This window comes from Ciona robusta, chromosome 6, assembly GCF_009617815.1.
Source record: "Ciona robusta chromosome 6, ASM961781v2".
Lineage (NCBI taxonomy): Eukaryota > Metazoa > Chordata > Ascidiacea > Phlebobranchia > Cionidae > Ciona > Ciona robusta.
Window position 1 is genome coordinate 3,630,960 of NC_143240.1, and position 25,712 is coordinate 3,656,671.

General features: G+C 38.4%; 2 protein-coding genes, 1 long non-coding RNA gene and 1 other non-coding gene across 6 annotated transcripts; 2 read left to right on the forward strand and 2 right to left on the reverse strand.

Annotated features, from left to right (window-relative positions):
- Window positions 1-398: 398 nt before the first annotated feature.
- On the forward strand, window positions 399-7,058 carry LOC149735054 (importin subunit alpha-7-like). The gene is made up of 13 exons (XM_089879784.1): window positions 399-794; window positions 1,128-1,215; window positions 1,497-1,598; window positions 1,778-2,001; window positions 2,348-2,436; window positions 2,699-2,798; window positions 3,177-3,307; window positions 3,617-3,728; window positions 3,920-4,032; window positions 4,393-4,533; window positions 4,822-4,994; window positions 5,331-5,449; window positions 6,122-7,058. The coding sequence occupies exons 1-13, from the start codon at window positions 678-680 to the stop codon at window positions 6,191-6,193; spliced, it is 1,581 nt and encodes a 526-aa protein (XP_089735910.1). The 5' UTR covers window positions 399-677; the 3' UTR covers window positions 6,194-7,058.
- On the reverse strand, window positions 6,913-8,564 carry LOC149735055 (uncharacterized). Its single transcript, XR_016385177.1, has 2 exons — window positions 7,850-8,564; window positions 6,913-7,102 (listed from the first exon to the last, which is right to left on the reverse strand). It is a non-coding gene; the product is annotated as an uncharacterized LOC149735055 (long non-coding RNA).
- A 2,328-nt stretch (window positions 8,565-10,892) lies between these two features.
- LOC149735056 (uncharacterized) lies at window positions 10,893-20,997 on the forward strand. Of its 3 annotated transcripts, XM_089879742.1 has the most exons (14): window positions 10,893-11,064; window positions 11,545-11,710; window positions 14,094-14,317; window positions 14,832-14,949; window positions 15,274-15,361; window positions 15,974-16,078; window positions 16,282-16,441; window positions 16,844-17,014; window positions 17,334-17,455; window positions 17,753-17,915; window positions 18,419-18,644; window positions 19,033-19,220; window positions 19,509-20,057; window positions 20,554-20,997. In XM_089879742.1, the coding sequence occupies exons 1-14, from the start codon at window positions 11,005-11,007 to the stop codon at window positions 20,878-20,880; spliced, it is 2,667 nt and encodes an 888-aa protein (XP_089735868.1). In that variant the 5' UTR covers window positions 10,893-11,004; the 3' UTR covers window positions 20,881-20,997. The 3 variants fall into 3 exon arrangements, with proteins under 3 accessions (XP_089735868.1, XP_089735869.1, XP_089735870.1); XM_089879743.1 differs by lacking the exons at window positions 10,893-11,064; window positions 11,545-11,710 and adding an exon at window positions 12,913-13,282; XM_089879744.1 differs by lacking the exons at window positions 10,893-11,064; window positions 11,545-11,710 and adding an exon at window positions 13,964-13,984.
- On the reverse strand, window positions 12,776-12,882 carry LOC149735057 (U6 spliceosomal RNA). The gene has a single exon (XR_016385227.1). It is a non-coding gene; the product is annotated as a U6 spliceosomal RNA (small nuclear RNA).
- Window positions 20,998-25,712: the final 4,715 nt, after the last annotated feature.

Genomic DNA, 25,712 nt, shown 5'->3' on the forward strand with positions numbered 1-25,712 from the left:
AGTTTAACATTTTTCGAGAGTCATGACTACCAGAGCCACAAAAGTATTTTCATGGGCAATTTTAAAGCGCTGGCGGTTATAAAGAAATGGGCTAAAAATCAACACTGCTATTGAATTACCGCATTAAATTTATGTCCGTACAAGTTAGTTAAAGTATGACTAAATACGGTTTATAGTATTAAAACAATTTTATATCTTCAAAAAAATACTAAGCGGTAAAAATTGTCCCCTAATTTTTTTAAAGCTCCTCCATTTTTTTTTACAAATACAATTTCCGTTACGGTCCACTGCATTTTCCCGTGTATGGAAAAAGTGCAGGTGTGCGTGTTTCTTTAGTGGGAAATTGGGGTTTTTAAACTTGTATTTGGATTGAATTTTTGTTTGTGTAAGTCAGTTACATAGTGTTAAACGTAGTTTAAAAATGTCGCAGTAAAATTTAGTCTGTGTCGTTAGTTTTGGGCGTTTTATGTAAGCGAAATGAACAAGTAAAAAATGATTTTCTTTCTTGCTTACTAGTAATTGTAACTATTCTAATAAAACGTGAATCTTTGTAAAACTAAGCTCAGTGGTTAAATGTGAAGTAAAAATACCCTTTTATTGATTGGGCGGCTTATTTTACCGATAGGAATCTTAGAAAAATTGTGTTTTCGTAAGCCAAATTACTTCTAAAATAAACCATGGCTTCGAAAGAAAGGATGAAAAATTACAAAAACAAAGCTAAAGATCAGGAAGAACTGAGGAGGAAGCGAGAAGAAGAAGGAATTCAACTTCGGAAGCAGAAACGAGATGAACACGTCAGGATCACATTTAAATTTTAACCCAAAATGAATAATGCATTTTATGGTTAACTTTTAACCAAGATTTTACTAAAAGAGTTTTAAATTGAAAAATTTGAATTAAAATATAGCTGGATTTGACTTACAAATATGTTTTTCTCGTTTTTTTTACAACTAGGTTCATTTTGACTTCACACAACTTGTCTGTTTTTTTTTTGAAAAATAATACTAATGCAAGATATAACTATAACAGTAATGCTATACATATTAACTGCGAAAATTTTTCTGCTTTTTTAAAAAAAATGGCAATTAAGGTATAATCCTATAACAGTAACATTGTTGTTTACCCAGGTATTTAAACGAAGGAATGTGAACATAGACGACATGGAAAGTGGGATGGGGGACCATCTACAAGTTGGGGTGGTTAATTCAACATCAGGTAAGTTCTATCTATCTCAGCCTATTGTAAAATGTGGATGGATCTGCATGTTTGTATTTGTGAAGGGCCGATGTTTCCCTTGTCATACAGCAAAACCTTGTCAGGGTTTGCTGAAAAATGTCTTTTCCAAGCGCCCTGTTTCAATAGTTTGGGGTAACAGAAAATGTCATCCTTGACAGGACTGAAAAAAAAAAAAATTGCTATAAGTGTAAACACCACTAACACAATCAAACATTTATCATTATATATATATATTCTCATACTGTCTACATTCCTTCCAGGAGATGACAGAATAACCATGGATATGATTGAAGCAGTTCGCTCTGGTAGTTTGGAAGAGAAGTTTTTATACACACAACGGTTCAGAAAACTTTTATCTAAAGGTAATACATATATATTTATAACGATTACCAAATTTTTAAAAAAAAAATTTAAATAAAAGAGTGTGTTATTTTTATTAATTTTTGTATTTTTTTGTTTTTTACTTTTGGTGTTATTTTTTTTCACTTAATTTCTGTCATTATAATATCATATTTTTAACCCCCACCCTCTAACCCTTTAGAACCCAACCCTCCTATTGACGAAGTCATCCAAACTGGTCTCATCCCAGAATTCGTCAAAATGTTAAGTTGCCACGAGCAACCGACGTTGCAGTTTGAAGCAGCATGGGCGCTCACTAATATAGCATCAGGCACCAATATGCAAACACGTGTAGTTATCGATGCGAATGCTGTTCCCATATTTATTCACCTTCTGCAGTCAAACCATGAGGATGTGAGAGAACAGGTAATGATGGGTTTTTATAAAGTTGTAAATTTTAAATACCGCATTTTTTTAAATTATTGATTCTTTTGGAAAAAATGCAATCATTGAAACTTAGATAGATGTATTTTTTCCCAGAATAGATGTGTGTTTCTTTTTGTATTTGAAATAAATTTAACTGATTAATTCCTAATTGTAATACTTATACTATACTAATGATAGTAATGTAACTTAATGTTTACTGTATTTTATACTTTGCCACCCCACGTTTGGCGTCCATGCTTTCATTTTATATGGCACAAAACTGACCGTGGCGTACATTATACATTAATACAGCAATTATTTTCATTTTTACACATACAACTTACAGGCAGTATGGGCACTAGGAAACATAGCAGGTGACAGTTCACAATATAGAGATTATGTGATTGAGTGTGGAATTGTTGCTCCTTTACTTGTGTGAGTAGATTGATTTGTCTAAACTGTAACTTTGTAATTTTTGGTGGGGAAATTTTTTCGGGCATGAATGTATGGAACAAAGCATCCGTGTTATAACGACTGTCGTTGCTCCGCCACACGAGGATAAATAAGTTACAATTATTTATACTAATGTATGTAACCTAATTATTTGGAAGTGGTATATTTATATATTTTTTACACAAGATAGTGGATTCGTTTTTTTTTTTTATGATGTTGTTTTTAATGAAACTCTTGTTTTCAGCCTTGCACAAACCAGTAACCGACTATCCATGTTGCGTAATGTAGTTTGGGCAATTTCAAACGTATGCAGAGGAAAAAATCCCCCACCTAACTTTAAAAAGGTAAGTTTTAATTAAAAACGTGCAATGATCATTCTGGTCTCAATGCGTCCTACAGTGTAGCATGCTATTGAACCCCTTTAGCACAAAGTTGACCTATTGTTCCAACCTTATAGTAGGCCAACACTAAAATTGTCTGCACTGCGTCGTTTAGTAAATATGTGGAAATAATAAGTTAAGTTTGTTTTATAAAAAAAATGCATCTTACTGTATTTTGCTGTTGTGAATACTTCTACATAAGGTCTCTTAAAATTTGGCAAAATACAAACAGTTTTGTTTTATATGGGTTGGGTAGCCAAGCTTACTCCAACTAGTAATACTATCCTGTTCTGTTGTAAATTCACCTCCGGAAATTAAAAAATCTACAATACAAACTTCCAGGTCTCCCCGTGTCTACCTGTATTAGCAAGATTGTTATTTAAAGAAGAACCCGATATACTTGCTGACGCATGCTGGGCTCTTTCGTATCTATCTGATGGACCAAATGAAAAGATTCAAGAAGTAGTTGATAGGTATGGGTTGTGTTTGGCATATGAGGGTGAGATCTTCAGTGAGACACACCTGAGACCTGGGGTGTAGGCTTATTGGTCCCAGTCCAGTCTATTCTATAAGGATGAGGTCTTCATTGAGGCACATCTGAGACCTGGGATGTAGGTTTGTTACCCTAACACTTAGACTGCTATCATCTAGATTCTAGACCCCACTGGGGCAGTAAGTAGACACTCAATAATAGAGGTTCTAATCTATGAGGGTGAGGTCTTCAGAGAGGTACATTAGCACACATGAGACTTGAAATAAAATCTTAAATATTTATTTTTCAGCGGCGTTTGCCGTCGACTAGTGGAGTTACTGATGCACGATCACCACTCGGTGGTATCAAGCGCTCTACGAGCTGTCGGGAATATCGTTACTGGCAACGACATTCAAACGCAGGTAATCAAAAAGTTTTCCAAACACAAGTATTCAAATATACAGAAAATGTCAGTCTGTAAAATTTGTATATTTTTCTTAAAAAAATAAATGTTTTTTGTAATTTTTGATTCAATATAAGTATGAGTGGTAATTAGTTGGAAGTATTTAATTTTACTTTGTGCTCTCCCTTGAACTATTGTTTATAACTGCAGGTAATCTTAAACTGTGCAGTGTTGCCTGCACTTAATCATCTTCTATCAATAAACAAGGATTCGATAAGAAAAGAAGCGTGTTGGACGATATCGAACATCACTGCTGGTAATAGGTAAGTAATGTTAATGTGTGCATGGTGTTCATATTTTATATGGGTGAAGTCCTTGTCAGAGAGCCCATCTAGCCCTAACAATAATGTCCATAACTTGTCACTGAGCATGAGGTGTATAACTTGTATTTAGCGTTTCTGTAGTTGCCCATAAACTGAAACAGATATTGTCCGTTTTACTATCTATTACAAAAAGGGTGTTGGGGTAATGGGCCAAGTCTGGCCTAAATCCCAGGTCCTCACGGACCTCACCCACACAAAATAGAATAGATCTATTACAATAGTTCTATGGTGTATAAAAACAAGCTCATGTTATAACTCGACAGTGAGCATAAAGACCACACTAACTACTGTTTCCCACAGACAACAAATCCAACAAGCAATAGATTCAAATATTTTCCCAAAGTTGATCGAAATAATGAACACGGCTGATTATAAAACACGCAAGGAAGGAGCTTGGGCGATTACTAACGCTACTTCTGGTGGGATACCTCAACAAATAAGGTGAATGGGATTATGTGTGTTGAATATGCAGTGTCTAACTCTCCCTGCCAGTCTGCCACTCCTGTATTTTTTGGATGTTATAATGATCAGTGATTCCCAAACTATTGTGTGCTGTGGGCAGGCTATCCTAGAATTTTCTGCCTTATTTTTGTTCCCATAAACAATTGGTTGCTGGGTAAAATCTTCCTTTAAAAAAAACTGTTAAAATAAATACACTGTTAAGTTTAAAATCTCCCTTTAAAAATACTTTATTATGTTTAAAGAAAAACTGTATATTTGTTCCAATAGATATCTTGTAAACAACAATTGTATTCCTCCGTTATGCGACCTTCTTGGAGCACAAGACGCACGGATTATACTAGTTGCTCTTAACGGGCTGGACAACATATTGAGGCTTGGGAAGCAAGAAGCTCAAGGATCTGGAGCAAATGAGTTTGGGAATATTGTGGAAGAATGTGGAGGTAAATGGGGAGAAAAAGATATACCGAAAAGTCAGGAAGAAGATCCAACAAGTTTATAGAAATAATAACTTTTATTGGTCTCTTTGAATACCGTAGTGAAGATTTAAAAATATTTTAAACGAAAAGACAGGATATAGCGACAAAACAACAGTTGTTAAAACACGCCTACAGACAAATGAGTGGAAGAGTGAGTAAATATTGAAATAAATAAAGAAGTTGTGACAAATTGAAGGGTAAAACTCTGTTTTATAAAAATTTATAATTTGAAACCCAAAAACAATATTTGGAGGAAAAACAAAAAATTATCTACGGTCAAAATTGTTGAAACACTTACAGGTTTGGACAAGATTGAAAGTTTGCAGAGCCACCAGAACCAAGATGTCTACCAGAAAAGTTTTGACGTGATTGAGAATTACTTTGGTTGTGAAGACGAAGATCTTGGGCTCGCTCCTGCTGTAAGTTGGGTTAACTTGCATGTTTTGTGGGCTGTTGTATTTATTTAACTTTATTTCTGTGTGTTGGGACTTTTCAGGCTAGAGTTTATGTTAATTTGCTTGTTTTGTTGGCTGTGTTTATTCAACTTTAATAACGCTTCTGCAGCTTGCTCTAACTGTAAATTCGGTTAGGTTTGTGTTAATGAGTTTGGGTATTAGATAGGGCTATTTTTGGCTTGGTTACTCAGCTGTATTCTGCTGTGAGTTGTTTAGGATCCTGGTTATACTGCTGTAAAAAAATGTAACCCATTTTTTGGAATGTCGTTTTTTTTTTCTTGCCTGATTGGTGAACTGTGTAACTTATTTATCCTTGCCTGGTACAGTAGGACAACGACAGTCGATACACAGCTGTTATGTACATTTGCAAAAATTAGTGTCAGACTCAAGCCTTGAACCCGTATGGTCTGGTCTTACTGCATGTGTGACTTGTTTGCGCCAACTTTCATGCGAATTTAATAATATTGCATGCGAGGGTGAAAAATGTTTTTAAAAGGTGACAATAACAGACAGCTTGAATTTTCTTCAGTTATTTTTAATTCGATGCGAACTTTCTCTCTGGTAAGTAATGAATTGCAACGACAGTTATAACATAGGCCTACTTTTCAAAATACCAAAACACAACTTTTTTTGCAGGTGGACACAGAATCGAATCAGTTTTCTTTTAATAACACATTAGTGGGACCAGAACGTTATGAATTCCAATGAAAAAATGAAATATTGAATTCCAGCTATGGGCAGTGGGGCTATCTTTCGTTTAATAGCCCTTAGCTTTCAGGCCAAAGCAGAGAATTGTTTTTGCGCGAATCTGGGGACATAGGCTTCAGGTTTTTGGATTTTTTAAAAAAAAATTGGGGGACTGCTAAAATACAATTAAATCCATAGTTTTACATTTTGGGGTTTTAATAACACAACAGTATAAAATATGGTTACATTTACATTCATTCGGTAAAACATAGAAATCTTCATTGATTAAAATGTCAAACATTGTATAACTTGACCCCGTTTGTTTGTAAAGACATTAAGACAAGTGTAAAACTGGGGTAATAAAAAATGTATTTTCATTCTAAAAATTAGGGTAACATGCCGCCCTTGACTTCCCTAACATGACGCCTATGTCTGGGCAACTCATTAATGTACTTTGTACTGCCAGCCACAGTGGTACTCATATAAAATACAACACAACAAGATAACTGCTTCAAGGCCACTGTCCTTTCAAAATTGAATTTTTAGAGCCTGGCTGGCTCAATTTTGTTTTATAACGAGCAAGTGTTTTTTCCTCTTCTATTACATTTTGTTCCAATTTCCATTTTTGCTTTTTTCGTCCGTGCAAATTTGATTTAAAAATAGCAAAATGTTTTTGCCAAAATTACTTTATAGTGTAAGTAACAAATATAAAAATGAACCGCAAATTACCAAAAAAGTGCAAAAGAAAAACAGCGTTTTATATTTCGTCTCTGTAGCAGTATGCTTTTTAACCTTTAATCGCCTTTTTCGAAACTAACTAAACACAAAGTTTAGTGGTGATATTTTCACTGCTCGACGCAGCTTATAATAAACCAATTTTCCTTTAGATTTGTTTTTTGTTGTTTTTCATCAAACAGATTGCCAGAATACCTGAAAAAGAAAAACAAGTATATAAATGTTAAAGACCAATCTTTGTATGATATGTTATTATATATCTTGTGTGTTTTAGTACCATGTGTATAGCTTTAATGAATTCATGTCAATTACTTTTTGTGTGGTTGGGCAATGACAGTCAGTTTACATACACCTTCTGCCTGCTGACAAGTTACCATCTATTAACTTTGTATGTGTATGTTGTTTTTTTTGTGATTGATAATTTGTAACTTTTAAGGTTTTTTGTGAATATGGCAATTTTGGCAACATATTAGTGACCACTACAATAAGGTAATGGTCCTTAAAATCTTGTACACATAACTTTTTATTTCTTTGAAAAAAAATGCGAACATTGTATTATTTGAACCGCGAAGACAAGAAATCCACATCGAAAGAGATCAACATAAAAAAACAAGTTAATGGGTAAAAGTCGTGGAAAAGAGTTCCAAAGCGTGGCTGTTGAACCCAAAAAGGACACAAACACAAAGATGCCATACGGATTCAAACCTGGCATTCCAGGTAAAAGGTGAGTGCATTAATAACTTTGCAATTGCTAATTAGCAAAACAATACCTTTCTTTTATAAAAAAAATACATAAAAAATATTTATATTTCTTTATTTTTCAACAGAAAACATTAAAAAAACCGTTTTTTTTTTAATTCCCTTGTTTTCTAGGTTTTGAATAATCTAATCTTAGCTATTCACAATGGAAAAAAATCACAATATATTTCTGTAACAACTTACCAAAACTGATAACTGATGTAAAAACACAAGCTACCCAAACTATTGAAGCAAATATTGGATCATAACAAATCTTTTTCAGTTCTTCCATTTCGTTTGGGATAAGCGGTAAACCAATCACCCACAAAGTTAGTGCAACGTAAAGAAACAGGATAATTGTAGCACAAATGTTAAAAAAGACCTTATATTTCGGGAATAGTATTTCACCCATTGAATCTAAAGGTCTGAAAATGTAAAACAAAGGTGGCGGATACGAGGCTCCATACTGCTATGGTGATCATCTAGATTCTAGCTGGTAACTGGAAAGTTTTGGTCTTAAAATGTTCCTTAGGCCTCACTGATACCAGCTGTACAATTTTTTGGCGAAAATATCGGACTTTCGTGTCGAAAATTAAACTTTAAATGCGCAAAAACTTGCTGCGTCACCGTAATTCGTATGACTTGAACCATTCCTCACCGACTTGAACCATTTCCTCACACGACTTGAACCATTTCCTCACACGTAATTCGTATGACTTGAACCATTCCTAAAACCATTCCTCACCCAGTACATTTTATTCACTCGCAAGTCGGCGCTAGATGTGCATGAAGTTACCACATGTAGTACGCAAAGACATCATATTCTTACTAAGTTGTAAAAACAAACAATAACGAAAATAGCGATAGCCCTATCCAAACAGACGAAGAAATACTTGTCTATACGAATATATTACTATAAATTGTGTCTACATTTTTACTTAAAATTCTCTAAAATAGGGTTTTGTGTCTTTATAAGAATCGATTTAATTTAAGCAATATTGTGCTTTTATAGTTTACTTAATCGATTACTTAATCGAAAGAACGTTTGAATATCTCAAGTAGCAAATACTCTTTATAAATTAAATACACATAGCAGACCAGATACGCTTCAGTGATATATATAGGTTCTAGAGGTAGAGTATAGTGTTTGATAGCGATGGAGAAATAGTTAGACAGCTTGTGTATTTGTACCTGTGTATACAATAGCGTATTCTATATTAATTAAAACAACCCAGAGAAAGGGAATAACAGCAAAACAGACCCTTTTTTTACAAAAGCATTTATGCAGTGGGGTGGGGAAGACGAGACACATTTTCATTTTATTTTCCCGTACCATATTTGGCAGTTAAAGCGAAACATTCAAAGAAAAATAAATCCGTATTATCTTGAACTTCATAGACCGTTGTTAATTGTTTAAAACACGATTAGAATATTTATATATTATATGCTAAAGGTGTCCCATCTTTCCCACCCTTCTATAATAATGTAGTTAACTAAGCTAAAATGATGTAATTGCAATCAGGTATATGTTTGCCAATGGCCAATAATGAGCATTAGACTATATTTAAATACAATGTGGGTCTTATTTGCTTTATTTATTTTGATTTCAGTTCGTCCCGCCACTGAGTAAACCAATATTTTGAAGCTGTGAGATAATAACAATATTGATTTAAAAACGCAAGACTTATATATATTGGTTTATGGTACAATAAATATTTACTGATACAGCCCAAAGTTGTGTCCTGAACTGTATATAGTATTGTGGTGTAAAATGAATATCGTTAGCACATAAAATCCCATTTTTCCTAATTGTTTTTAAACAATTAACAACGCTGTAAAATAACCGTGGGGCTACGGTTTATAGTTCTGTTTTCACTACCAAATAAGACGATAAAAAATAATGAAAACTTCCACTACCTTACCCTAGCCTACTTATTTGTGCATTTTTAACGCGCTTTGTTGAACAACAAAAATTTCACGGGTCTTGGCTTTAGAAAACGTGAACTGAGTTTACAATAGCGTGACTCACAGTGTTATCGTTTAGCATACGCTAGTTTATATTTTGAACGTTATATAGGACGTTCGAAAAGTCACTGTGCGCTTACATATTTATTAACCGACATGTTTCAGTATAGAATCCAGGAGGTAAATATGAATGACAATTATAAATGATGTTGAAAGTGACCCCCGTTATACCATCAATACAGGCTTACAGCGGTTTGTCTGTGTCGTTTTACCTAGATTAGCTTGTAAAAGCAGTGGTTGTATAGTAGGGTGGACGAAGATTTTCTCGTCAGATTCGATAGCAAACAAAGAACATTCAAAGAATTATAAAACCGTATTCTCGCGACTTCCATAGACTGTATTTAATTGTTTAAGGCACGGTTAGAAAATTTAGATAATATTTGGTAAACGTGTCCCGTCTCCCCCCGTCCTACTATATTTAATGTAAAGTTTGGCTATTTTACAATAAAATTCGCTGTGTCAAGTGCAACGAAATACGTAACCGACGAAACTCAAGTTCCAACAAGCTGCATAGTCTGTTAGATAAATATTTCTTATAAAATGGCATCATCAGTTTCTTAATCAAATAGATTAATTTGCTGTGCGTTTGCTTTTTTATAGTTTTATGACGAGTTGACATGCGTTTAGGTTAAGCAAAGTTAAAGTGCTAAAACGAAAGTTCACCTTTAAATTGGGTAATTGGAATTTATAGTTTTGCTACCTTATCGTTTTATATCGTGGCTAAAACGAAAGTTGTTAAAGTTGCAACATCATGAGTGATATACAAACAGTGTTATATAACTTGAACAGTATCTGCTGACCAAACAAGGCTAAAAGTATCTGCAAATGATATGTACCAGCTATATCCGTTTTGCTGCGCACGATTTCGGTTGATTTTCTGCTTTGGGAATGATAAGCGTCACGCTTATGCTATTCCGGCGTAGCGTTTTGAGATAATACGCAAATAAACACGCAGTGCGTTGCTTTTTAGACACTTTACATGCTGCATTGTGCTATAAATGTTATAGACTATAGAGTTTTTAGGGTGAAGAAGTAATTAGATATTTATGTATTTATTTTTTCGTATACAATAGCGTATTTCAAACTAATTAAAACAACGAAAAGAGAGGAATTAACAGCAAAACGACAGTCGTTATAATAGGCTACGGGTAAAACTACTTAAATAAAGTGAAATGGAATTACTGCAAATCTATCTGAGCCTATATCTTGGTATTTTTGTATTAATATTCGTTCTATATACTTTAGGTTTATTTTACTATATTCGTGTAAACTATTAGACGTGTAAACAAGAGAGCACGAAACAATTTGTTGTGAGAATTCCAACTTTTTACTTTATGTTGGGCATTATGACGCAACAGAAGGAAGAAAATAACTTTATTGCATGGAGTGACTTGGTAAGACAATAAGTTTTAAGGGGTTTACCCGAAATTGATAATAGAATTTACACCATCTTATTAAACTTAAACAATGAACGACGCTATTAAATTTAGAAGGACGAAAATAGCTGGGTGACACGTTTGTATTTTAATTTGCCTACAGCGGGCACGCCATGGGACCAGAATTTAGGCCAAATTTGGCCTATTAGCCCAACATTGTATGTGACCTTTCTGTTTTGTATGGGTAAGGCCCTACATGAAGTGATGTCGTGAGACCAGGGATGTAATACAGAGCGTTTGTATTTTCTAAACCAAAAGTACTGGCTTAATGACAGTTTAGGTTTACGTATAAATGAATGGTACTTATTTACCGTCACATGGCGGGGCAACGACAGTCGTTATAACACGCGGGTGTTCTGTTCCATACACCTCGTGTCCCTTTACAAGTTACCATGTATGTAACTTTGCGGCGATTATTTGGAAGAATATTTTTCTCAGATTGAGCGTCGTTTCGAAGAACAGACAACTGAACGTGAACTTGTCAAAATTCTGCATATCGGTGACGTCACAGACCATGACGTAGCAGACATTCGAGTTGGTGACGAAATACTTATTGGTGACGTAACAATTAAGAACGTTCGGTTACGTTTGTATAAGGGAACAGGTAAATTTAAAATAGATTTTAATAACTGGCTTTAATAATTCTTAGTTAATTTTTACTTTTTCTCTTTTTTTTTAAATACAAGATGGTTTTGTTAGAATAATTTTAAGTTTTTTGTTGTTGTATTTTTTGTTATCATACTTTTATTTATAATTGTTTTGCTGTAATAGTTTTTGTGTATTTTTTAATCTTTAAACTGTTAAAAAAAATTATAATATTTTTTGTTATAATGTTTTTTTTTGTTTAAGTTTTTTAACTTAAAACTTCTGTGTTATAATAAAATAAATATTAACATTTTTTGTTATAATATTTATTTGTTATAATAATTTTGTTATAATGTTTTTTATGTCCTTTATTTAATCTTAAACTTACCTTGTTATAATAAAAAACTTTATAATTTTTTTGTTATAATTATTTGTTATAATATTTTTATAATAAATTAGGTAAATATTAAATTGTAAAAAAGTTTTATTTTATTATTAAGTTTAAACAGTATGATATTTATTATCTAGATACTCCGGGAAAATTTCTTGTTATTTTTTCTTGCTACATTTAAAATACCTCGAACAAAAAACTTTGACACAAATGTTCCTTTAAAAAATCTTTTTGTAAGCAAAAAATAATTTTTGCCGACATAAATTGCTCACTATTGTAGACAATGGGTGTCCATAAACACCAATAACAATTTGGGTGAAGTTACGTTTATTTTAAGCTTTTTAAATGTTATATACATGCTAGTTTTAAGGATAAAAAAAGGTAATGGGCCATGTAATATTTTTAAGATAGTAATTTAGTTTAGGGCTTGATTTTTTGGCTTGTGTGACATTTTCCATGTGTCTGTCTATGCTACTTTATTTCTGGCAGATAGGCACATACATATCTCTTGTAGTGGGTAAAAATATTGTAACCCTGGTCTCTTTAGTGGTGGGTGTACTGAAACATATACCGGCTAGAACGAAATAAAATCAATCTTATACCTGATAATTAGTGGCACACACATTTATAAGCAATTTTGTGCCATATTGCCCCAAAATCTTGAGTATTGTTTTAAATATGGGTCCAAAAATGAAAAATATGGAACGCTTCACGATTTTGCGTGTCATCCTTGCGCAGGGGCCATGCTAATCTTCTCTGTATCGTTCCAATTTTAGTATATGTACTGCCGAAGCTAGTACATCTTTACCATCGGTTGCCTTCCAGACTTATAAGCGTGCTTAAGTCTAGTTCTCAATTTAAAGGGGAAATACCGTCTGTGTACGCAGAGACACTGTCTGTACGTTATTTGTGCGTTTTTGGGCTTGCGCGATCCATTTTTGGCGTTTTTAGACATAAAAAGCGGTTTATTCGCCCCAAAAATTAAAAAATATGTATTTTTACTTATTAGGGGATTTTTCTACATGATTATGATGTAACAAACACACGCTTGGGGATCTCCCCTGCGCGCGCAGCTTTTGAGTCAAATTTTCTCCTTGACTAAGGACGAAGTTTAGTTTTACACAATTTTTAGCGTAAAACGTGATTATTGCTAATTTTAGATGAATATTATGCCGGAAGTTAGTTTATAATGATTAGCAGGTAACTAACCTAAGCTCTAATGTAATTTTTTTCTGCATTTTGTTGCATTTTTTTGCGTAAATGATAGTTTTAGCGTGCGAAAAAGCTATTTTTTTTAACTTTGGTTGAAAAAGTTTCTAAATAGTTAAAATTTAGTTCGGATTATTAAAGATTAGGTGTAAACCTATACCTGAACTGTAATATTTTTAACTTTTTAAATAAAATCTTCATTAAAAAAAAAGATTCACTAAAATTTCGAGTTTAAGTTTTTGAAGCTTGTTATGGCAGATTAGTGAGTGTCTGTTGGATATGTTTGTTTATTATGCAGTTAGTAATCATACTATACTGTGTATATCTGTAGAAATTGTTTTAAATATGTGTTAATTAGCGATTTTGGCAGCCAATTTTTTGTAAATGAGGTGTAAACTGTATTAAAGTTTAATCTGCTTCTTATAAAATATCAATTACACCAAGGCTTTGAGATTACTCGTCACAGCCACGCTAATCTCTTGTTCAAACATTATAGTGTTTATAATTGTGAAGAGAGCTTGGGGCAATTGTTTGTTTAGTGGTTTAAAACACCCGCCAGTTCGTCTGCGACGTGGTAGGACATTACCAGGGTTTGGTGTTAAGTGTCTAAGGATCTTTTCACACTTATAATACACCTGGTAGCAGCAACATACACCCATATATATATATGTATATGTTGTGTTTATTAACTAGGTTACTTAATTCAATCTTATAACTAAAATATTGTCTTGGATAAGAAAAAGAAATTATGTTGCAAATATAAAGTTTCATCTAAAATTTTCACCGATTTGTGGATTTTCAGAGCAATCTCTAAGTGACAGCATCGAGCTTTCAGTAAAAAGTGACATCAAGTTCATGGTCTGCCCATATTTTCCTGACTCACATGTGTTCGATTCCGTTGGTGAAGTAATTGACGTTTACCCCGCCGTTAAGTGTCGTGTATATCCAGTTACGTCGTTCTGTGTAAAGGTCGATGGGCAACAAGTAGAAGTACAAGCATTTGAAGAACTCAACATTATAAAACCTGTGAGTATTTGTGGTTTCTGGTCTTCTTTATAAGTGTTAGATTCTTGTTTCTTTTAAGAAAATCATTTTTAAATTAAGATAATGGGACCACTACAACTAATTTATATAGATAATCTACAACTATTACTAACGTGGGTTTAGCGGTCACAGTTTTATCTGATACTTGAAGTATTCATTACCTACAGCAGGTGTATAACGACTGTAGTTTTGTTGCTAATTTCCTTCTCTTTGTTGTGTTATTTAACCTCATCTTCGCTACTTTATCTGTGGACAAAAAATAAATTATGTTAACATTTTTTGTTTAGCTCCATAATGGTACTTTGCAAAATCAATGGTATTGGGCTAACATCTTGTTTTATATTGTGTGTTTATTGCATACTTAATACTGTATCCGATCCGCTAATTAAGTTATGTTAATTTCCTTCTCTTTGTTGTATTAAGTAACCTAATCTTCGCTACTGTATTTAAAGAGATATCATGTCATCGTTATCGTTAAGAAGTTGTTTTTCCTCAGGTCCTTGGTTCTTCAGAAGATTTTCTCGAGGTTTGTCTCGTAAGAAACTTGAAACATCTTCTTCTATCAGCGGATCTTAGCGTTCAGTTCATTCAGAAAAGGCCGAACATATTAGGGGGTAAGAGTTGTATACAGATGAACACTTTAAATATTTATTAAGCTTTCAGCGTCGTTTTGACGGGTTTTAGATAAAATTATTTGTGTTACTATTCTATAGTACGTAGGCCTATCTGTTATTTACTAACAGTATAGCAATTATAAAGACACTACTTTTTAGAGGTTGAAGTTTAAGTAATACATTGGTTTCCATTGTGGCTTGGTATATGAAAGTGTTATTGCAGCATTGGCTAAATAAGTGAATCCGTTAATGTCTCAACATTTATTCGAAGATTGCATTTTAAGTCTACGGCGGAATAGACTTAGCTTTAATGTTTTTTTTTAGATGAACTGATAAAACCAGAAGATCAAAAACTTTACAACCTTTTTGAACTTGCTACAGAGATATGGTCACCTGATCGCAGACCACTAAGGTAAGAGATTTCTATTTTATGTGTGTGTGTATGGTGCCCAGGCCACTAAGGTAATCATGGTAGGAAATAGATTTATCTTGTGTGTTGTGTGAAGTCTAATTGCATGGTCACAAGTTGAACCAGAGTAAGTTAGGTTATATATGCATCGGGTTTTATTCTTTGTGGGTTAGGTCCTTGTCACAGACCTGGGATTTAGGTTAGAGTTGGTCCATTACCCCAACATTGTGAATGCGCATTCTATTCTATATGAGTGAGGTCCTAAACTCTACATAGGACCTACTAATTAGGCCAAGCACAGTATGTTAGGTTACTGACTGGGGAAATATGTCAAGTTGACAGAAGTACTTGTTAAGACTGCTCAGTGTTGAATGTTTGGACATAACTTGTTGTTTAACAACTAACCTTTAGATCTACCTGAAAATTGAGCTAATTTTAACTGATGACAAAGCTGTCTAATGGTCAGTTTGACACAAAAGACAAAAAATCCACTAAAAATAATCATCCACAAATTAATATGTGGTATCTCGTAAGCGGGCTGAAGCTGTAAAAAACAGATAATGACTGTCGTTGCCCTGCCACGCGAAGCTGAATAGTTCATTTATTTACGCACAGGGTGAAGTTCCCATTACAAAATGTGGTGGAACAAAACCAAGCAGCCGTCAAGAAGTCATCACTTTGGAGCATGGGGTGGAAGCGGAACAAGAAAGAAGGGATTTGGTAACGTTCTTAAGTGCTCAATTTGCAGAAAAATAATTTCTGACGACCTAGGATTTAGGCCAGATTTGGCCCATTATTTCAAACTAATATTTTAATTTGTTTACTTCACGGCGTTCACGCAAAGCTAAATTTAGGATGTAGTTACATGGGGTAACACCAATTAATCAAACAAACTAATCAATTACCTTCCTTTTGACTCAAAGTCCATCCGTGACACCTCGTCAACGAACCAACGAATTAAACCTCATTCCTGACACTTGGTGGAGCAGTGTGATGGTGATTGAACCTTTCCTATTGGTCGATGTAATCAGCACAACTGTGACATCACGGAATTTTCCGCTGAGAGCCGATCTTGATATAACAGTAAGAAAATATTTATATTTCTGCTTTGACGTATGTATGTTATCTGGGGAAATTTGTAATTTGACCAACTGTGGCTTAAAAAATGTTTTTTTATATGCAGTATGATCTATAGGGGGTGTAATGAGCCAACTCTGGCTTAAACCCCCAAAATTGATATAACGTTAAAAAAATAGTTATAACAACAAACATTTTTTTCTATGTGGAGTATGACATATGGTTTCTATGTGTAAATCTATCATTTGTATTTCATCTATAGATTAGTATATACTCTTTAAATAGAATGGTATATTTATATACTATTTACTCTTTTTAGGACACTAACATATTGTTTTATTAAGCATACTGTTTAACTACTTTTATAATGCCTTGCACAACCTATTTCTCCGAATTTATATTTACCAGGTTACAGAGATGGTTTCGACGAATATAAAACCACATTGTGATGTCATAAGTGACTCTCCGACAGTGGCGCTACATATGTTGGATTTATACTCGTTGCTTGGCAACAGTAACCGAGAAACTGCCATAGTTGTCATGGTGATGAACCAACCAAACGGGAAAAATCCTTTACAGGTGGATTATTTTAAATAATTTTAAAAATACGAGTTTTTGGGGGGTGATAGGCAACTTTGGTCTAAATCCCAGGTCCCATGGCATGCCTCGCTGTAGAACCTCACCCATGGTAATAGAATGTGCATGTACAATGTTGGGGTAATAGGCCAACTCTTATAGCCAGGTTCTCAGAAACCTCACCAATTAAAAATCAAACTTTTTCATCCTATCTGATGCATTTGGTAATCGTAGCGACACTTTTCTGAACAAAAAGAAAAATTCGACCATTTCATGTTCTCCATTGCTTTTAAATTAATGCAGTAAGTATTATTCCACACAGAGATCTACATCCTGCCAGTGGGTGGCGCTACACAGCACACGGAAAGTTTTCAAACTATTGATGACATCACAAGACAACCAGCATTATCTTGTATCGAGTGAATATAATGGCAGATTTAACAAGTAAGTCTGTTTAAACATGGGCAAGAAACTTTTTAAAACACTGGAGAATCGGGGATAGTTAGACTCACAATCCTGTGAAACAAATTAAACTTATCAGTTGTTATGTTTATTGGTTAATGCAGTGCAGAATTACTTTTTGGTCTATGTTTTGTCCAAGTTTTGGCCATATTTTTCTGAAAGGCTAATAATTTGGACAACCCATTAGTGACCACTGGGTTGGATCAATTGCCGTTATTAAAAGTTATATAAATTGCAGCTATATAAAAAAAAGGTAATTAAAAAAGAATTATTTTCCAGGGTTTACCCTAGAGTAGCAGACGTACCAATAACAAAGGAGAGACCCCTTTTATATATTGGTGCTTCAGATGATTCCGGGAACTTTCTTGACTCATGTTTCGTAGGACAATATGTTCGTTTCTTTCATATGAATGAAGTGATGGAATATGGGAAGATATGCAAGGTATGTATGTTGTTGCTGCTTACCATATTATACTTGTAGTGGCGCAGCCAGAAAAAAACAAAGGGGGGGGGGGGGTTAATTCAAAAAATTAAAAAAATTTTTTTTTTTTTTAATTAATTTTTTTTTTAGTTTAAAAGGGGGGGTCGCGACACCCTAAACCCCCCTGGCTGCGCCACTGTATACTTGTATTTGGGCGTATATATATACTGTATTTGGCTTATTGTATTTACTCCAGGCATATTATGTGTATTTTGGCTCTTTTGGCAAGAATTTTGCTAACTGACATTTGAAGGACATATTTAGGCCGTCTTTATTAGAGTAATTGACACTCAGTATTCTAATTTGTAGTTTTTTAACAGTTAAGTTATATTAACGAAAGAGTGTAATTTATTTATCTTCGCATGGCAGGGCAGTGGCAGTTGTTATAACATGTCTATTCTGTTTCATACACCTTATACCCACGTACGAGTTAATATATATATATACAAATTTTATTCCTACAGTACGCGACGTGCTTGGTCCTGGACACTCCTACTGACCGTGGAAGTCCCGCTACTTTCCCCATGCATCTACGTGGTGAGTTCCGCTCTGTCGATCGTGCGGAACTCCGAACACGTGACTTGCACACCAGCCACCTACCAGTAACGGTTTATGTTCAACATCAAGATAATAATTTACATTTTGATCCGTTGGCTGGGAAAACTTTGACAGTGGAGAAAGTTATTGAAGGTAAGGGTTATAATATTTTTAAATATGGGTCGAATTTATTTTATTATTTTTAATTGGTTTCCAAACTGTGGTACGCGAGCAATTTCTTAAGTTCACACCAAACCATAACAAATGATCTTTTAGTGATTGTCGTAAGCATTATGCCAAGTTTGTGTTGCGAATTCCTGCTGAAAAATACACATATGCATGCAGCTACTAATTTCACTATTTGAAATTAGTTGTTCACGAGCCTTTAGGAGTTTAGTATGTAGGTGGTTCAAGAACGGTGCATAAACCAATAAGTGGTACGCGAGTAGATAAAGTTTGAGAATCACTACTCTAACATTATCACAAGTTATACATTCATAAATATTTACCAAATTTTTCTTTTATTAAATTTTTCTAACAGACACTGTCGTCACTCTGGAAAAAATTCTCAAAATTGATAAAAAACTTCAGCCACGTGGTGGGGCAATGGTAGAGGTAGCAGCACACAGATCTGAACTGGTGTTCATGAAAACTGAGGGTACAGAGTTCGCATCCTACCCAAGGAAGACAAAATTTACAAATGTTGAAAGATTGCCATTTGTTGAAGTTGTAAGTGTGGCAGGTTTTTGTTTTTTTTACAAGTTTGATTTGTTTACGATAGTCGTTATAACACAGGTGTTCTGATTCATACACCTGGTGCCTGCTTAAAAGTTACCATGTATGTAACTGATTTAACCTTGCATGGCAGGGCAACGATAGTCGTTAAAACACATAAGTGACCACTGGGTTGGAGTCAGTACTGTTAAGTGTCTTGTCCAAAGACATACTAAAATTTTAGTCAATATAAAATAAAGTATAACAATTTATTGGTAATATGATGTTTGTATTTTATTTCAGTTGTCCAATCGCGATGTGGCAGATATGCAAAATTTATCTTTTCAAAAGTTTTCTCCAAATAATAGTACAGCCCCTCTGAGACCCCCTATGCCTAAACAGTATCTACGCAAATGCAAATACTCAATACGCCGGACAAAAAAGAAGCAAAAAGACATTTCCGCTGAAAATATTTTGGCAGAAAAACTGAATTCAATCACTTTAGCGAAAAACAACAGCAAAAATAAAATTTCCCCCCAAAAAAGTTCCAGCGAAAGTAAAAATTATCTTGTTCCAAATCAAGGGGGAAAATTCGCTGCTTTTTCTGAAAACGGGGGTTCTCAATTGACCCCCAAGTCACCACCAGTGCGACCAAAACCTGTACGTCACCAATGGCAAGAAAAACCACCCGTACCAAATCGCAGGCATTGTAATTCTGTGCCAGAAGAAGATTGCTACACCCCAATGTCAAGTCTATCATTAGATAAACCACTTGATTCGAAGCCACATTATACAAAGATAATACGACATAGTAATTACCCAACTGACCAAACCAAGTTTGACTTTAAACTGGTAGGTGAAAAGACGAATATAGTTTCTTTGTTCTTGCATGTTGGGCATCGAAAGTCGTTATGGGTGTTCTGTTTCATACACCTCGTGCCTGCTTACCACGTATGTAACCTATTTATACTCGCATGGCGGGGCAACGACAGTTGCTATAACACGGATGTTCTGTTTTATACACTTTGTGTCCGCGTACAAGTTACCAAGTACCTTTGTGGGGAGTTAATTTAAAAATGTTGCGTATGGCTGACAATTTGCAAAAACCATGAATGACCACTGAATCAGAGCAATTACTGTTAAGCGCTTGCCCAAAGTTTACACACACAATAATATTCTGGGTTACAGTCAGCTGCTAGGATACTAAACCTATATATAGCTTTATTCATACAATCATTCATACTCGTAAGCTGGCACGAGGTGTTAAACCCGTGTAATAGCAACTGTCGTTTTCTGGCCACATGCGGATAAAGTAAGTTACATTCATTCATCATCATACTATTTCCAGAGCAACAGAGATCACCCACATTCGAAGTCGGAAGAAATGCATTTATCTTCCAAGCCCCCTGTTCCGAGGCCCAGAGCTCTTACTATGAGTCCAAGCTACATAAACCACAGCAGTTTAAGCAATTTTCATAACCAGGGACAACAGAATGCTTTCCAAGATTTAAGTTCTGAATACAATATACCACGTTCAAACACAGCAGAAGTATCAGCTTTGACGGCAAAGGAAAAACGCCTTCGATTTTATTCTGAAAGCGTTGTTTCCAATCCTAACATTCAAAGAGCTCGACTTCCCCCCAAACCTGACATGTATTTAAACACGTCGCAATAAATGTAATTTTATGAATTAGGTTTCGAAATTTCAATCAAATAATTGTGATTATGTGTTACTGACATCGTTTGTTATTATTGATGTAACATCAATGTTTAATATATTGTATCGACCGGTTTTGTCGCATCTCTTACAAGCAAGGCCGTAAAGGCCATTGCAGGTTGCGCGCCCAATTTTCCATTTGCTGGTACCAGTGGCGACCATACGATCATTTATCTGGCAGCTGGCTCAGGCAAGAGGTGGGATAACGGTAGTCAGGGCAGTGTGTGCAGCAGCCCCATCGCGCGGTCGCCATTTCTGATGATTTATTTTGAAAAAACATCGGCCCGACGACAGGTTTGTTATAAAGAATTTTAGAATGACAGCTTCGTCCGGCGCCGTGGCATAGTGGTTAGCGCGCCTTCCTGTAACCTAGAAGTAATGGGTTCAAGGCTTGTCGCTGCTACCATTGTGGGCGTATGTGTCCTTGGCCAAGACACTTAACGACAATTGCTCCAACCCAGTTGTCACTAATGGGTTGTCAAAATCATCAGCCATAAATAAAAAAATTCCGAAAAAACAATCACCCACAAAGCACGAGGTGCTAAACCCGTGTGACAACGACTGTCGTTTTCCGACCATTTCCGACCACGCGAGGATAAAGTAAGTTACATTTATTCATTCAGCTCGATCCACGCGGGTGGCTTGCACAGCTATCGGTTACTACTGTGATACGGTATAGGCGCTGGGCGCGTCGCAGGTCGATCCACAGGGGTGGCTTGCACGGCTTTCGGTTCCTAATATGTGAGTTACGTTTCGGCTGGCAAAGGGTGCGCTGAGCAGAATTATTGCTGTTCGTTTGCGCTACTACTTTGAGAGGTGGTGTTGACGCAGTGCGCGTCGCGAGTCGATCCATAGGGGTGGCTTGCACGGCTTTCGGTTCCTACTATGTGAGTTACGTTTCGGCTGGCAAAGGGTGCGCTGAGCAGAATTATTGCTGTTCGTTTGCGCTACTACTTTGAGAGGTGGTGTTGGCGCAGTGTGCGTCGCGAGTCGATCCATAGGGGTGGCATGCACGGCTTTCGGTTCCTAATATGTGAGTTACGTTTCGGCTGGCAAAGGGTGCGCTGAGCAGAATTATTGCTGTTCGTTTGCGCTACTACTTTGAGAGGTGGTGTTGACGCAGTGCGCGTCGCGAGTCGATCCATAGGGGTGGCTTGCACGGCTTTCGGTTCCTACTATGTGAGTTACGTTTCGGTTGGCAAAGGGTGCGCTGAGCAGAAATATTGCTGTTCGTTTGCGCTACTACTTTGAGAGGTGGTGTTGGCGCAGTGTGCGTCGCGAGTCGATCCATAGGGGTGGCTTGCACGGCTTTCTGTTCCTAATATGTGAGTTACATTTCGGCTGGCAAAGGGTGCGCTGAGCAGAATTATTGCTGTTCGTTTGCGCTACTACTTTGAGAGGTGGTGTTGGCGCAGTGCGCGTCGCGAGTCGATCCATAGGGGTGGCTTGCACGGCTTTCGGTTCCTAATATGTGAGTTACGTTTCGGCTGGCAAAGGGTGCGCTGAGCAGAATTATTGCTGTTCGTTTGCGCTGCTACTTTGAGAGGTGGTGTTGACGCAGTGCGCGTCGCGAGTCGATCCATAGGGGTGGCTTGCACGGCTTTCGGTTCCTAATATGTGAGTTACGTTTCGGCTGGCAAAGGGTGCGCTGAGCAGAAATATTGCTGTTCGTTTGCGCTTTTACTTTGAGAGAGCGTATAGGCGCAGTGTGCGTCGCGAGTCGATCCATGGGGGTGGCTTGCACAGCATTCATTTACTACTGTGGGAGGCTCGTATCGGTTGGCAAAGGGTGCGCTGAGCAGAAATATTGCTGTTCGTTTGCGCTGCCAATTGCCGATTTGGTCGTATCGAGTGGTTTTGTCGCATAATAGTTGCAAGTCGATCTCGCGGTGGTTAACAGGGAATAGCGGGCAAGCGCTCGCCCTCGTACCGCTGCGGGATATGGTGACAGGTTTTTAAGCTCTGGTAAGAGCGAAGTAGACGGATTACTGATCTAGGTTGCGCTTTAGCGTGCTTAGGTGGCGTCCGCGACGCGGGGCAAGCGACCCTCATCGCGCGGCCGGTCTTCGGGGCGGCTATACTTTCTTACCTGGTTGATCCTGCCAGAAGTGATATGATTGACTAAGAGGTGGCATAGGCGCAGTGGGCGTCGGAAGCCGATCAACGGGGTCGGCTTGCACAGCTTTTGAATACTACTGTGAGTGGTTGCAGGCTCATGGAAGTGGGCCAAGCGAACGGACGAGGTGCAGGCTCATGGCAGTGGGCCAAGCGAACGAACGAGGTGCAGGCTCATGGTAGTTGGCCAGGCGAACGATCAAGGTGCAGGCTCATGGCAGTGGGCCAAGCGAACGGACAAGGTGCAGGCTCATGGTAGTAGGCCAGGCGAACGATCAAGTTGCAGGCTCATGGCAGTGGGCCAAGCGAACGGACGAGGTGCAGGCTCATGGTAGTTGGCCAGGCGAACGATCAACGTGCGGGCTCATGGCAGTGGGCCAAGCGAACGGACAAGGTGCGGGCTAATGGCAGCGGGCCAAGAGAACGGTCAAGGTGCAGGCTCATGGTAGTGGGCCAGGCGAACGATCAACGTGCAGGCTAGTGGCAGTGGGCCAAGCGAACGGACGAGGTGGAGGCTCATGGCAGTGGGTCAAGCTAACGGACAAGGTGCAGGCTCATGGTAGTGGGCGAAGCGAGGCTCATGGTAGTTGGCCAGGCGAACGATCAAGGTGCAGGCTCATGGCAGTGGGCCAAGCGAACGGACAAGGTGCAGGCTCATGGTAGTAGGCCAGGCGAACGATCAAGTTGCAGGCTCATGGCAGTGGGCCAAGCGAACGGACGAGGTGCAGGCTCATGGTAGTTGGCCAGGCGAACGATCAACGTGCGGGCTCATGGCAGTGGGCCAAGCGAACGGACAAGGTGCGGGCTAATGGCAGCGGGCCAAGAGAACGGTCAAGGTGCAGGCTCATGGTAGTGGGCCAGGCGAACGATCAACGTGCAGGCTAGTGGCAGTGGGCCAAGCGAACGGACGAGGTGGAGGCTCATGGCAGTGGGTCAAGCTAACGGACAAGGTGCAGACTCATGGTAGTGGGCGAAGCGAGGCTCATGGTAGTGGGCCAGGCGAACGATCAAGGTGCAGGCTCATGGCAGCGGGCCAAGCGAACGGTCAAGGTGTAGGCTTATGGCAGTGGGCCAAGCGAACGTCCAACGTGCAGGCTCATGGCAGCGGGCCAAGTGAACGGACAAGGTGCAGGCTCATGGCAGTAGGCCAAGCGATCGGACAAGGTGCAGGCTCATGGTAGCGGGCCAAGCGGACGTACAAGGTGCAGCCTCAGCGCTGTGGGCTAAGCGAACATACAGAGTGCATGCGCCAAGCGATGCAGTGTCCACCAGGGTGCCCCTGGTGATGACTTTCCTCTTTTTTTTTGCTCTTTTTTTTGCTCTTTTTTTTCTTTTTTTCCAAAAAAAATTTTTTTTTTTTTTACTTTTTCGACTTTTTTGCTCTTTTTTTGCTCTTTTTTTTTCTTTTTTTTTGAGAAATTTTACTTTTATATAAATTTTTTTTTTTTTAAATTTATTTTCTTTTTTGAAAAATGCAGGGCTGCAGGGCTAACGCAGGGATAGCAGCATGGGTAGCAGGGTAGGAGGGGTACCAGGAGGAGTAGCAGCAGGGTAGCAGGGGTACCAGCAGGGGTGGCAGCAGGGTAGGGGTACCAGCAGGGTAGGGGTACCAGCAGGGGTAGCAGCAGGGTAGCAGCAGTAGCAGGGCAGGGGTACCAGCAGGGTAGGGGTACCAGCAGGGTAGGGGTAGTAGCAGGGTAGGGGTACCAGCAGGGGTAGCAGCAGGGTAGCAGCAGTAGCAGGGCAGGGGTACCAGCAGGGTAGGGGTACCAGCAGGGTAGGGGTAGTAGCAGGGTAGGGGTAGCATGGTAGGGGTAGCAGCAGGGTAGGGGTACCAGCAGGGTAGGGGTACCAGCAGGGTAGGGGTAGCAGGGTAGGGGTACCAGCAGGGTAGCAGCAGGGTAGGGGTACCAGCAGGGTAGGGGTACCAGCAGGGGTAGCAGCAGGGTAGGGGTACCAGCAGGGGTAGCAGCATGGTAGGGGTACCAGCAGGGTAGCAGCAGGGTAGGGGTACCAGCAGGGTAGCAGCAGGGTAGGGGGATCAGCAGTAGGGGTACAGGCAGGGTGGGGGTAACAGTAGGGTAGGGGTAGCAGCAGGGGTAGCAGCAGGGTAGGGGTACCTGCAGGGTTGGGGTAGCAGGGTAGGGGTAGCAGGGTAGGGGTAGCAGGGTAGGGGTACCAGCAGGGGTAGCAGCAGGGTAGGGGTACCTGCAGGTTAGGGGTACCAGCAGGGTAGGGGTAGCAGGGTAGGGGTAGCAGGGTAGGGGTACCAGCAGGGTAGCAGCAGGGTAGGGGTACCAGCAGGGTAGGGGTACCAGCAGGGGTAGCAGCAGGGTAGGGGTACCAGCAGGGGTAGCAGCATGGTAGGGGTACCAGCAGGGTAGCAGCAGGGTAGGGGGATCAGCAGTAGGGGTACAGGCAGGGTGGGGGTAACAGTAGGGTAGGGTAGGTAGGGTACCAGCAGGGTAGGGGGATCAGCAGTAGGGGTACAGGCAGGGTGGGGGTAGGGTACAGGCAGGGTGGGGTAACAGTAGGGTAGGGTAGGGTAGGGGTACCAGCAGGGTAGCAGCAGGGTAGGGGTACCAGCAGGGTAGCAGCAGGGTGCCAGCAGGGTAGGGGTACAGGCAGGGTAGGGCAGGTAGGGTAAGGGTACCAGCATGGTAGGGGTACCAGCA